Source organism: Hakea prostrata, chromosome 7 (assembly GCF_041222555.1).
Source record: "Hakea prostrata isolate BN-2017 chromosome 7, UWA_Hpros_2, whole genome shotgun sequence".
NCBI classification, from domain to species: Eukaryota; Viridiplantae; Streptophyta; class Magnoliopsida; order Proteales; family Proteaceae; genus Hakea; species Hakea prostrata.
The window spans coordinates 21,980,687-21,993,955 of record NC_142606.1 but is presented as its reverse complement, the minus strand read 5'-3'; the positions used below and the strand labels follow the sequence as shown (position 1 = coordinate 21,993,955).

At 36.8% G+C, this 13,269-nt stretch overlaps 2 protein-coding genes across 2 annotated transcripts; one reads left to right on the top strand and one right to left on the bottom strand.

Annotated features, from left to right (window-relative positions):
- The first annotated feature begins 2,384 nt into the window (after positions 1-2,384).
- Positions 2,385-6,843, top strand: LOC149010560 (RNA demethylase ALKBH10B-like). The gene is made up of 7 exons (XM_089164212.1): positions 2,385-3,033; positions 3,830-3,948; positions 4,064-4,181; positions 4,347-4,463; positions 4,622-4,737; positions 4,876-5,030; positions 5,422-6,843. The coding sequence occupies exons 1-7, from the start codon at positions 2,478-2,480 to the stop codon at positions 5,897-5,899; spliced, it is 1,659 nt and encodes a 552-aa protein (XP_089020338.1). The 5' UTR covers positions 2,385-2,477; the 3' UTR covers positions 5,900-6,843.
- A 3,192-nt stretch (positions 6,844-10,035) lies between these two features.
- On the bottom strand, positions 10,036-11,004 carry LOC149010559 (uncharacterized). Its single transcript, XM_089162446.1, has one exon. It carries the CDS (start codon positions 11,002-11,004, stop codon positions 10,036-10,038), a length of 969 nt encoding a protein of 322 aa, XP_089018572.1.
- Between the last annotated feature and the right edge of the window lie 2,265 nt (positions 11,005-13,269).

The following is a 13,269-nucleotide window of genomic DNA, read 5'->3' as shown; positions in this document are numbered from 1 at the left end:
ACATTTGACTTCTTAGGAATGACATGTACCATGGAATTAGGGCAATCGAACTGTTTCAAGTATAAAAACGTTTTAGTACATTCATTGTTATATTATTCTTCTATGATGCTTTGTTTGAAGCACCTTCTTTCATATCATATCATATTTGATCTCATTTAACTTAGAAAAATAAATCATTGATTCGATGGCTTCCTAGGACCACAGTGCCTACTCCTTAAATGTATGTCAACACAATTGTCTATCACCAGAACATTGGTATTTAATATTTTAAGATATTGGGATTTAAGGTTGAAAAATAAAAACAGTTATGGCAATTTGGAGTGAGCAAGATGTTCATAATTTATAAGAACATATGAAGCGATGTGGGCATTCTAACCCTTTTTTTTTTTTTTTTTGGGTACATGAACGTAGCCAACACACAAAGAAAAGAAAGCGGGCATTAAAACATAAATATGCATAAAATAACTTTTAAGGATAAGAGAAAGAAAATTTAAGATTATAACTTAGTTTCTATGCGGTGATAACATAAATGCAGTCAGTAAATATTTAAATCCTAAACATTCCAAATCGAATTATTAAATGTGTGATTAATACTTTCATTAAAATCAAATGTGAATAAATTTTCTTTAAGAATATAAAAATATACTTAATTAAAAGCGCATGACTCAAACAAATCAACGACCAAGATCGAGCTTGTAGAAACAGTCTAGCGAGTAATCAAGGCACCATGATGAAGGCATGCTAACACAATACTAGATTATGGTTTCAAGGAGTGAACTAATGGCTCAAGAGGCTATGGAGGTGATGTTCTCCAAACAAATAATACCAATTGAACCACATTTAGGGACGCTCACTTATCGGAAGCATTCCATTAGCCTGACCAAGAGACAGTGACCTAATAGATTGAGGGGCTCATGTTATATAGATTCAAGCCCGATCCCCAAATCGATGGACCAACCAGATAAATCAACCAAGTTGACCGGGGAGCTCAACCTTGGGTCCTCGGGTAAAGGTAGTGTAAGGTCAAGAATGAATCGACACCATCAGAATATGAAAGACCAAAACTTGGGAACACCATAGGGTTCTACGGAAGCTAGATTGTCGAGATAAGGGGAAAATTCTTCTACTGTGTATAACAATGCACATTTAAGTATTGATTTCAAATTTGAAAAGTTCAAAATTACCTTATAATTTCTTTACTTTTTTAACCAAGTTATTTGACATAAATGTGCAGTGTTGTGACTCATAAACTTTCACAGGTTAACCAATATAAACTTATTTCCACTAGAGGTACTACCCCACCTATAATACACATAGATTCTTCTTGTTCTTTGGCTTTGTAACTCATCTATTGGGTTCTACCCAAAAAAACTCATCTATTGAGAAAAGGTATTACTTCAACATGTGATTTGGTCGTTAGAGACAATTATAGGACTAATACGATTGCCCCACTCTCATATTTTTCTTATTAAATAAGTTTAGGCTTGATTTCCAAAGCCCATCCCTGGTTCACTCAGAGAATCAAATTATTATTTTTTCAGTTGTTAATCCCCAAAGAATCAATTTTGAAAGCCAAAAACAACAACATTAGAGAAAATGTGCATTATTACCACAAAAAAAAAAAAATAAAAAAAATGCATGATGTATAGTTGCATACAAGGTACACCCATTCAATGAGAAATTAATATATTTTTGGATTTAGCTCCATTTCTTTTTATTTTCTCTTTTTATATTTTTGGGTATAGAGTCGAGCTTCAAATTCAGTTTAACCATAATAAATAATAGATAGCTATTCTGTAATCTCCAGTCGTTAGCAAGTCTGGATCATCTCCTTTAACAGAGTGCTCTCCGACAACTATTGATCACAAATTACAAAAGTCATCACAGTTGAGGAGAGCACACTGTGCTCCCCGTCAAGGGAGATGATCTACATACATAGTTAGCATGGGACCTGCTCACTGTTACTCAAATAACCGTGAGCCACGCCAGCAGGTTTTTCTATTATTATTGAAATCAGAAAAATTGATGGTCCTAGATCTCCAGATGTTGCCAGGTGTAGCAGTTAAGTTCCTAACCGTCTGATATAGTGACTTCAACTCTGAATGTCCTTTCACTCGATATTGACACGTAGTCAAAGGAAGTACCGTTGGATTAGGACAATAAGTGGGGAAATCGTAATTTCCCTGTTCCTTGGGTTGCCTCTCCGACAAACACTGGTTTCAACTTCTTTTCCTTCTTGAGCTCTGAGCCAATAGACATCCATTTCAACTCGCCACGTAAATTACCTATCTAATCGACACGTCATCGGCAGGCCCCATTCGTGTGGAACGCAAATCTTCTATATAAATGTCCAACTCCTTCCACGCTACTCTCGCTCAGTCGCTCTCGGCGTCCACGAGAAGACCCGATAATATTCCGAATCGTGTCAACCGATACAACACGATACTGTACCATAGGAGAAAACCAAATCTGTTCAGATGCCGACGGCCGCCTGTCCTGTACCACCGGCCGATAAAGCTCTGATGGCTTCTGCGATGCCCGTCTCGGCAGTGCAGATGCCATCAGAGGCGTTCGCAAGAGACGCCATTATCGCATGGTTCAGGGGAGAATTCGCTGCAGCCAACGCCATTATTGACGCTCTCTGTAATCACCTGACTCAACTTGATGGACTCGATGGGAGTAGTGCCAAGTACGATTCGGTGTTTGCTGCGATCCACAGGAGACGATTGAATTGGTTTCCGGTGCTCCAGATGCAGAAATACTACTCCATTGCAGATGTTGCTTTGGAGCTTAAGAAAGCTGCGGCCAAGAAAATGGCGATAGACGGAGGTGACACAAAGAAAATTGAGGAAGTAAGAGCATTTTATCCTGAAAGGGACGAAAGTAGCAACGATTCCAGCGGGAGCGTCGAGGTCATGAATTGTGCATCTGAAGAGGAGATAAAGGAGAGTGAAAGTGAAAGAATGGATGAGGTGGTGGAAGAGGTTTCTTGCGGTGACGATCAATCGGATCGTAAGACTGATGATGGAGCAGGTAAGTAGAATTTTATTTGTGAGAAAATGCAACTTTTGATTTATGAATCAGATATTGATACGAACTATAAGGAGAGGGGAAATCAAAACTTCTATTTAGTAATTCGAACTTCAATCTCTTATTAGGAAATCTCATTTCCGGTTCCTATGATGCTCAAAAGCGAAATCTAAGTCATAATTTCTAGTTTGCACTTTGCACCTAACTGTCATTTGGAAGATCGAATGCGAATTCCTTCGCTGATAGCATCATATCATGTATAACAGTATTTTTCCTGCATTGAACTAACTTCTCCTGGAAAATCAGATTGAATTACATGAGATTATTTGTTTTTTCGATTTGAAAAAATTAAAAACTGAATTAATTTTCATTTCAAATTTCCGATGTTCGTGATGTTCGTGGTTTGATTTATGATTTGTTAAATATGTTTACAGCAACTAATTTTTCTGTTAATATTAATATAAGTCATTTTGTTAAATATTTTTCTTCAACAAAAAAAAAAAAAGAAAAAAAAGCCATATTTACGGTATTACGGTTGTTTCGGGAATCGGAAGAGCATCTTCCAGAAGCATATTATGATTATCCATCATAAACGAAAATTTGATTTTAGCCGTTTGATCTCGATCAAGCTTTGTCATTTGTCGTAATTGCCTATTTTCTTTTTCAATATTCCCTTTGAGGTTTTTCGATGCTTCTAACTCGGTAACCCATCCAATTAAGCGAGTCAACTCAATCTTCCTCTGTAACTTTGTCATTTGTAGTTCTGATAATTTGCTTCTGTTTGTATGTTATCAAGCAGAGCAGCTACCTGAAGAAAGCATACAGCTTTGCTCCAACCATGAAGATTGTGAGAATCGTCGAGCCCAGATCAAGATAACCAAAGGATTCGTGGCCAAAGAACTTGTTAAGGGACATATGGTTAGTTCCTTCTGACTATTGAAAAGATAGAACATAAAAAATTAGACAAAGAAATGAAAATCTGTGTGACCAAGAGCCCTGAATTGTGTTTTTGTCTATCGATTACGCCTGATAGGTCAATGTAGTTAAAGGTCTAAAACTGTACGAGGAGATCTTCACCGACGCTGAGCTCTCGAAGCTTAATTCGTTTGTAAATCAACTCCTTCTGGCCGGTCGCAATGGAGAACTTTCAGGTGGGTTTCTTTTCTTGAGGTTCCTACAATCTTGGCGATTTACAGGACCCATTAGAAACTATGAAATTTATGTTTTGGCAAAACTTAGTTTAATTTCACCAAATGCTTGATAGTACTTCTGAGCTTTTTCATGTCCTGGTACTAAAGCAACTGTGTTGATTACAGGAGAGACGTTTATTTTATTTAACAAGCATTTGAAGGGTAACGAGAGAGAGCTAATTCAGCTAGGGGTTCCGATTTTTGGACAGATTAAAGATGAAACAAATAGCAAATCTCAAAGGAGTAAGATGAACCACCGTAGTTGATATTTTTGCTTTGCTTCCATAAATTTGTGGTTTGTTCCTCATTACAGAAAGCCCCTTTTTCGTTTTCAATAATTTTAGTGCTTCCTGTATTCGTGTTCAGTGACTTACTGTTGACGTCATTCTCTCTGTCTGTAGGTAATATTGAACCCATTCCACCTTTTCTCCAAGCAGTCATTGATCACTTGGCTCAATGGCATCTGATACCAGAGAGTAGAAAACCCAACAGTTGCATTATTAACTTCTTTGATGAGGTAAGTTACTTCATTCAAAAGATTTGTTTCTGTCATTTCTGTCAGCAGCATCATGTGTTTTTTCTCTTGATCTGTGATGGATGCCTTGAATTTTAACACAATTAGGAGATGTAGTCATGTTCTTTATCTCTCGTGCAGGGGGAATACTCGCAACCTTATCTGAAACCACCACATTTGGACCAACCCACAGCCACACTTCTTCTTTCTGAATCCAAAATGGCTTTTGGACGTGTTCTCGTGAGCGATCACAAAGGCGACTATAAAGGTTCGCTCATGCTTTCTCTCAAAGAAGGGTAAGCATTCAAGATTCCTTATTCAGTGAGAGCACAAAACTAGAGAAACACAATCAATGATGCTAATCTTAGGCCATAGACATAAGGACATTCATTTGTGGGGGGGGGGGGGGGTGAATTGTAAGAATTTCCTATCTACATGGTGCCAAGGTAAAGACATTGAGATTAACAATAGACCATCAGGCTCCAGTGGTCTTCGGAGATGTTCTATAGAATTGCTGAGCTGCTGATGTTTGGGGTTCACAGATGTGAGATACAGTCTCATTTCAGTTCATATAGTTTTAGATTGGACTTGCAAGTGGGAACTCTATTAGCTACATCACCTTATTGAACATGGTATCCTAGTCAATTCTGCACTTGATTAACTAGTATGGTGTATATACCTTTGCAGGTCACTCCTAGTCATGAGAGGAAAAAGTGCTGACATGGCAAGGCATGTCATATGTGCAAGTTCAAACAAGAGAGTAAGCATCACATTCTCCAAAGTCCGGCTGGATGGCAACAACCAAATGAGGCCATCATCCACCCCTCCTCTGACAAGGACCATGGCAATATGGCAGCCAGGAGTTCCACAGCCTTATATGATGGCAAATGGCACATTCAATGGCTATGAAGCAATGGAAATGGTTCCAAAATGGGGGGTCATCCGTGCCCCAATGGTCATGTTAACACCAGTGCCACCCATGGTGATTACCCCTAGAAGGATCCCTCGTGGTGGAACTGGAGTGTTCTTGCCTTGGACTATGGGGTCCAAGAAACCACCTAGGCATCTTCCACCAAGAGCTCAGAAGGCAAGGCTTCTTGCATTACCTTCCTCTGTAGAAACACAGTCAGGAGAGCCCATATCAGATTCAGGCACCAGTGAATGACCACTCAAGGTTCTACTTTTGGTTACTCTCTTTTTCAGGTTTTCCAGTTCCTCCCTCACTCAGATAAGAAGATAGTTTGGATTACCTGATGAATTCAAGGCCAAAGCTGTACAAATTGTTGGAAATATTACCCAGTTCTCCCTAACCGTGGAGAGAGGAGATTTGATGTCATAGAGCCCCTTTATCTTTGGCCTCTTGTTTATTTGAATTGGAATGGGGCCTTGTAGGTGATTTAGAGGTTGTTTGTAGCCTTTTGGTCTTGTTTTGAGCGTTTCCTTTTTAGGAAGATTAGATATGATTTGGTGTTAGTTCCTGCGGGGTCATCAGGGGTGAGTGTCTTGTGAATTAACCCTGGTAGAGAGTCTTTCCTATTGATTCATGTTCTCTTTAGCCTCATTTTTTTTCTTTCTCTTCTTTCATACACAAGAAGGTGGAATTTTCTCTTATAGCTCTACAGTTACTTTTGTAACCTTTCTGGTTGAACCCTAATATTGCATTCTTCTAAGAACATTAAAATCCAAAAGATGAAATGGTGGAACCAGGTTCATTATGTCTCCTCTTACCAAAAGAAGAATCACTGTATAGGAACAGAACCTGACTTGGATTGTAAATATATAAAATTACAATAAAAATTACAAAATTGGGAAGGACCAAAGAGTTACATAACTATTTTCTTAATAAGGGTTGGATTGTAAGATTCATGAAAATTATCGAATAGTTGTGAAATAGTTAGGTAGATTTAATTATCTAATAGTTGTGACATAGTTAGGTAGGTTTAATTGTGTATTAGTTGTTTCTACATTTAAAATATGAACTAACAAACTTAATTAAAGGGCGTATTATACTCTATTATATGAGTTGTGCTCTATGAGTTGTTTCCACATTTAGTAACATTAATTTAGTATAAAAACTAAAGTTTTCACATGTTGTGCACTAGATATCTTACGCATGGGTCGGACTTGAGAGTACGATTGAGTTTCAGTGGAAAGGACAAGAACATGAACATTAAAAATATTCTCGTTCAGAGTTTTTTAAAATTGTCTCAATTATTAATAACAAATCCTCTATCAGTATTTTTCGATTGGGTTGTAAGTTATAATTTATAAGTTTAAAGTGTCCGTATCAAATTAAAGTATATCTTGCCTCATGTTTGTTGTGTGATTTGTTTGTACTTTAATCTCAAGCACTTTCGGCAAGTAAAGAAAAAACGAAAAAAAACCAGGTCTTGCTCAAGCAAGTGGAAGGAATTTGGCATACCGACATTCCGAGCTCGATATCATGGCCTACTATCACTCTGTAGCTAGATGACTTTGTGACATCAAGTGCAAGTTTGGCCCTGACGGTCCTGATCCACCCAAAGCCCGCATTGAGCCCGAACAGAGCTTGGGCTCAAAATTTTGGCCCTGAGGGCGGCACTGGGATTACTCTTTGGTCCACCAGGCCTATCTCGACCCGTTCTTGATTTTAGCCATGATCTTGGTATTGATTTTGGCCCTGATTCTAGCCCTTATTCTGGCTTTAATTTTGTCCTTGATGCTTGAGCTCAATGAATTAGAAACATGGACAAGGATATGGTCAATAAAGGCCAAAGCCAAGTATAGGGTCAATTAGGGCCAAGTACAGAACAAAGGACAAGGCCAAGGCCAAGGCTAAAGACAAAATTCAATCAAGGCTAGGGACAGCGCCAATCAAGGCCAAGGCCAAAGACAGAGCCAATCAAGGTGAGAATGGGCTTGGCTTGGCCCTGTAGGACTTCGAGTCGAGGACAATAATTCTTCACCCTGAATTAAGGTTAAGGCGGAAATGGGCTTAGATAAGAATGTATAGAGCAGGCTTGGGATTGCTAAAGCTCGGCTTAGCCCGACCCTGTTTCAGTCCTAGCCACGTGTTTGTTTCAGTTGCATGAACGAATGAGTTTCATACACCCAAAAAAATGACTGTTATATTTGGGATGTAAGAAAAAAAAAAAAAAAAAAGAAAAGAAAATGGAAGAGAAAGACAAAACTCTTCATGCTATTTTTGACATTAAGGATTTTGTTTTCTTCCTTTTCTATCAGTTCCCTCCTTTCCAAACATTACTTAGATAGAGGTTAAGAATTTTGGGCTGAATTTGGTCCAAGTTGCAATCTAGCAGCTGTGAACCAACTCTAGATAGCAAACCAAGTCCATTAATGAAGCAGAATATAACAAATCGCCATTATAATTAAAAAACCATTCTCAAAATCTATCTCCCATTGTCTGAAAATGAATAAATAAATACAATCAAAATATGCTGCCTATATTAAAAACACCCCACAAAACATAATAAAAATCGAATATAAAATAAAAGAGAAATAATAAACCTCTAAATTGTCAAAAATTCACAACCCATAAGAAACCACTTCCCATAAACATCATAAACTTGAGAAGTTCATGGAGAGCCTGGATGCAGAGAAGCTACTTAATGTAATGAATGTCTATGTTCTGACCCTGCAGTGATTTAGAGTGTAGTTAATAAATTAGAAGATGTAACATACAAAGATGAAATAGTATAATCAAAGTTTTCTAAGTATCTCAGAAACTAATCTGTATTGTACTTTTAAAGCATTAACATGATAAGATACTCAAAAAAATTCAAATGTGAGAAACGCCATCCATTATATTTCTAATTGAAATGCATTTTCTCATTGTATTTGTCGTCTATTTTATATAGCATAGACTTTAAATATCACATATTTATGTTGCGTTAAGCTTCAAAGTTATATTTTGTATATATCTACTATTTTTTATTGTAAAGGATAAGTCTCTGAATTCAAATATTTGATTTTGAACTACAACTTGTTTTCTCTATGTATAACTCAAACTTCTTCTTGATCGGTTGGAGATAAGATCAATCGAGGATAAAGCTAATTACAGTCGTCTATTTGAATTTGAATTCAGAGACTTATCCTTTATACTCCCCCACAAGGTCATTGGTTGAGAACAGATAGTTGAATTCAAATTCAAATTCAAATGCACCGTAACTAGCTCTATCCTCGATTGATCTTATCTCCAACCGATCAAGAAGAATTTTGAATTTGAATTCAGAGATTTATCCTTTACATTGATCATTTACATACCACCTTTAGCATATCAAATATTTCTCCAAATCAATTAAGTGGATTTCTCGGATAACTCTTTCGATACAAATCGAATCCCAGTACTGTAAACTTCAAGAGAGAGAAAAGATACTTATAATAATTTAATAAAAAGAGAAAGAACAAGGAAAGAAATAATAGTAGTATTAGATTCAATTTGACCTCAGGAGATACAGAGACAAGAGTATTTAAATTATAAACCCATTAAACTCAAATGCTAAGTATTTAAATTATAAACCCATAAAACTCAAATGCTAAAATACAGAGAGATTTACATTATAAATTGTTGAACTTTGTTCAGGAATCTACACAAACCCTTGAAGGGTTGTTGTAATCACAATACTTCTTTAGAGCTGAAACGTACCTGAGATATTTTCTTTAAGGTATTTAGACACCCCAAATAGCAATATGAGTTCTAATTGTGTCTTTAGCCTAAGATCAGTCATCCCAAATCTTTAAGATTGTACCCCAAAAATGTTACTTAAGATGTAATATGATTATGTTCACATCTTAACAGAATAACAACAGGGTGAGAGAGAGAGAGGATGAGGAAATTCAGTATAAGGAATGAACTCGAAAATAGGTTTTATATAGAACCCCAAAGGCTATGAGTGAAAGGGTAATGTCACATCTCTTTGCGAAGGTACTTATTTAGCTCAACTCCCTGTAAGGAAGCTACCTCCTTACAGGAAAATGCCTCTCTAATGGGATCTCTACCTTTTCATCCAACAGTGGGCTTTCTGAATTAAGGTCCATGACAAAATAGGCCTTCCAAATCAAGGCCTATGACCAAGTCCCAAGTCATATAGAATTATAAACCCATAGGATAAAAGACACGACTAAAACATATATTTTATATAAAATTATAAATTTAACATAAAATTAGTCCAAGAAAATCAACCAATCAATAATGCAATTAACAATACCAGAAAATATATGAATAAAATTCTCTATTACCAAAAAAAACAGTAGCAGCAAACATTATAAGGGGAGGGGAAAAGAATATCTAAGTTTCACAAGCTATACACTCACCCGAAAAATCAAATCATCTTCTTCTTCATCCACAGATTCTTTCTTCTTCTCATTGCCATTAAGACCTTCAAGCTGATCCCAGTCAAAGTCATCTTCTTCCCCTGTGAATGATGGATGACTTACAATTGAAAAATCACTGTTTCTGCCAGATTCATCAACATCCCTCTTCCCTTCTGGAGATGTATTCTCTTCAGATTCGGCAACTGACTGTTCAGCATTCAATACAGACCCATTACCACAATCAATCGTTTCATCATCACTGTCAGCATCCCAAGATTGCCAACTCAACTTTTCTTCTTCCACCCCGGAAATAGTTTTATTCACAAGAAGAGCTCTAGCATTCTCCATTTGTTCGAGTTTGTAAAACCTGTAAAAGTAACGAGTCCAGAAAGTCTCACGATCAATATCTCTGGGAACCAACTTCCCATAAACAACATTCATTAACTTATTGTGACCAATTAAAGCCTCAATCTCCTGTGTTTTCTCTTCGAGCACAAACCCAGATTTCCATTCATTGAAGTCATTCAAATCCTCAGGCTCTGAGTAGTAAGTTCGAATATCAGTTTTAATTGACTGAGCAGCATCATGATCAGAAGAATCACTCTCAGAGTCCCCAGCGAAATTAGCATAGTCACCGCAAGAGATGATTCTAGCCGTCGCATTCCGGGCAAAACTCCCACATTCCTCAATTGCTTGTCCAACAGATTGAAGCGATTCCTGAGCTACCCTTACCCCAAGTTCAAGGGTCAGACTGGCTACTTCACCCATCTCCTCCGCCATCTCTTTCAAATCACCACATACTTCTTCAAAACTCCTAAAGAAGGTCTGTAATCTGTTTTTGATCAACTCACCAAAACCCCACATGGGGTTAGTATTGTTTCCTTCTTGTTGTTCCAGTGATACGTCAAAATCTCTCTGATAGTGTTCTTCACCATGAAGAGCTTGGAAGGAATTCATCTTGGACGAAAAGAATTGAATTCCCACTCTCAGAACGCGATTGTGATTAAACTAAAGAATCAATAGACCGCAATAGAAGTATTTTGTGAAGTTGGGAGTTCTAATTGGAGAAGTTAAAGAGTTGTTGAGTCTAAGATGGAAGTTACTTATAGAACTAAGTTGCTTCTCCGGATTAACTATAGTTTCGTTTGAAATTTCGAAAACTCCAACTAATATTTATAGGCGACGAATTTCCCGCTAAACAAGCTTTAGAGTCCTACACAACCAATGGAACTAAGCCGAACCCAAAAAGGGTCCCATTTTTTCGGTTCAATTTGGTTTCAGTTTACATTCAAACCGTTGATTTTTTATGTTTTTGGTTCTATTTAAGAGAGAAGATGAAGAATACATGAACCAAAAATACAAAAAACACAGATATATAGTAGTTCAGTTTCAGTGTGCAACTTACAACTATTTTTGAAATCATTTTTGTTTGAAGTAATTCTCTCTCAGTTCTTCATTGTTTGAGGTATTTTACATCTTAGGATTGCTTTACACAGAGTCCTTGTAATCCAAGGGTTCTTATTACATGTGATCTACCAGAACCCTTATCGGTACAGTTATTTGTTGTTTAACAACTCTTTTGAATTTGAAAAATGGTTTCATAAGAGTGTAACTGTTGTTGGTGGAAGACTCTTGGTTGTTGTTTAACTCTTGTTATTGGCTTAAGGTAAAAAAAACCAACCCTGAAGAATGCTAAAAAACGTCAGGTAAAATAACTCATTCTTTCATTTTATTTTTTTTGGAAACAAACCGGTCCAATTTCTTCCTTCATAAGATTTTTATTATTTTTTATTTTTTTAAATCTCCATTGCCTCAGGTGTTCTCAGCATGGATCAAAATTGTATCAATCCAAGTCATTGACATGCAACTTCTAATTCCTTCCCGCCTTCATAAGATTTTTATTTATTTATTTTTAAATCTCCATTGCTTCAGGTGTTCTCAGCATGGATCAAAATTGTGCTCATATCACCGTTCTTTGATAAAAACCCTAGAAAACAATATTTAGAAAGGACACTTTTTTCAGAAAAGATTATTACCAAACGTGCCCTAAATCCAAGTGGAAGAGATTCTCCGTCACTTAAATCTGAATTCGAATTTGGCTTCAAATTTGAATTCATAATTTCATGTGAATACGAGAGTCTAGATAAATACAAACTCAATGATGTTGCTGGATAGAATTTAAATCCTATCTTATCTCTAACAACTTTATGCCAACTCTAACCAAACGAACAGGTTCAACCTAGTGCTAATTGTCATCTTTGCCTAGGCTGCTCTATGGGGATACGAGTTTTGTTCTTGGAAACGCCTCATTGCTTCCAAAGAAACTAAAGGCTCATAGAAAGTACCATTGCAGACTGCGAGACACTGCTATAGCTCAAGAACTAGGGGTGTAAATGAATAATCGAAATTCGCTTACAAATTCGCATATGCATCTGTTTAAGGGTATCCGAATCTGTTCGATTACTTATTTAGATTTATTTTTCTTATTTTTATAAATTTTTTACTTGTGATATGTGACTATTTTTCTAGATTTCTACTAAAATAGCTACTAGAGTTGTTAAATTCTTAAATTTCAAATTTAGCCCTTACAAAATAAATGGTAAAGATGTAAATAGGTAGTTGAAAACTTATATTTGATCTGTATTCATGCCCATTTAGAAGTATCTACTTAAGAAAATAACTATCTGATTATCATCTAAATCCGATTGAATCCGTCCAAATATAATAGGATACGAATATGGTATTATCACTATCCGATCCGAATTCGATCCGTTTACACCCCTATCAAGAACCAAGGAGGGGTTTAACTTCCATGACTCGTTGTGGTAGTAGACAATTATAGTGCCATAGCTCTAGAACCAATCCACATTCCACACCAATAAGATCAATGTGGACAAGAAAATAGAGTCTTGATTGCATTATCAGGTACGTTTGTTAATCTGATCACACGTTTTAAACATAGTTGCAAGGCGACCGTGGCATTGAGTAAAGGCAAAAATGCCGAGTGTTTTCATTCTCGCGGCATTGGATTCCTTGTGGTTGGCTCCTAAGATGTCATGTACACCAACAAAACCAACAACGCACTGCAAGCAATCAAGGAATTGGACGCCACAGCAATGCTTTGATAGATATATGCACTTAAGAAATACTCCGTAGGGTACCTCTTAGGGCTGCAACCACGCCGAATTAGGCCAGACTTTTGCAATCCCAAGCCCAACCCTA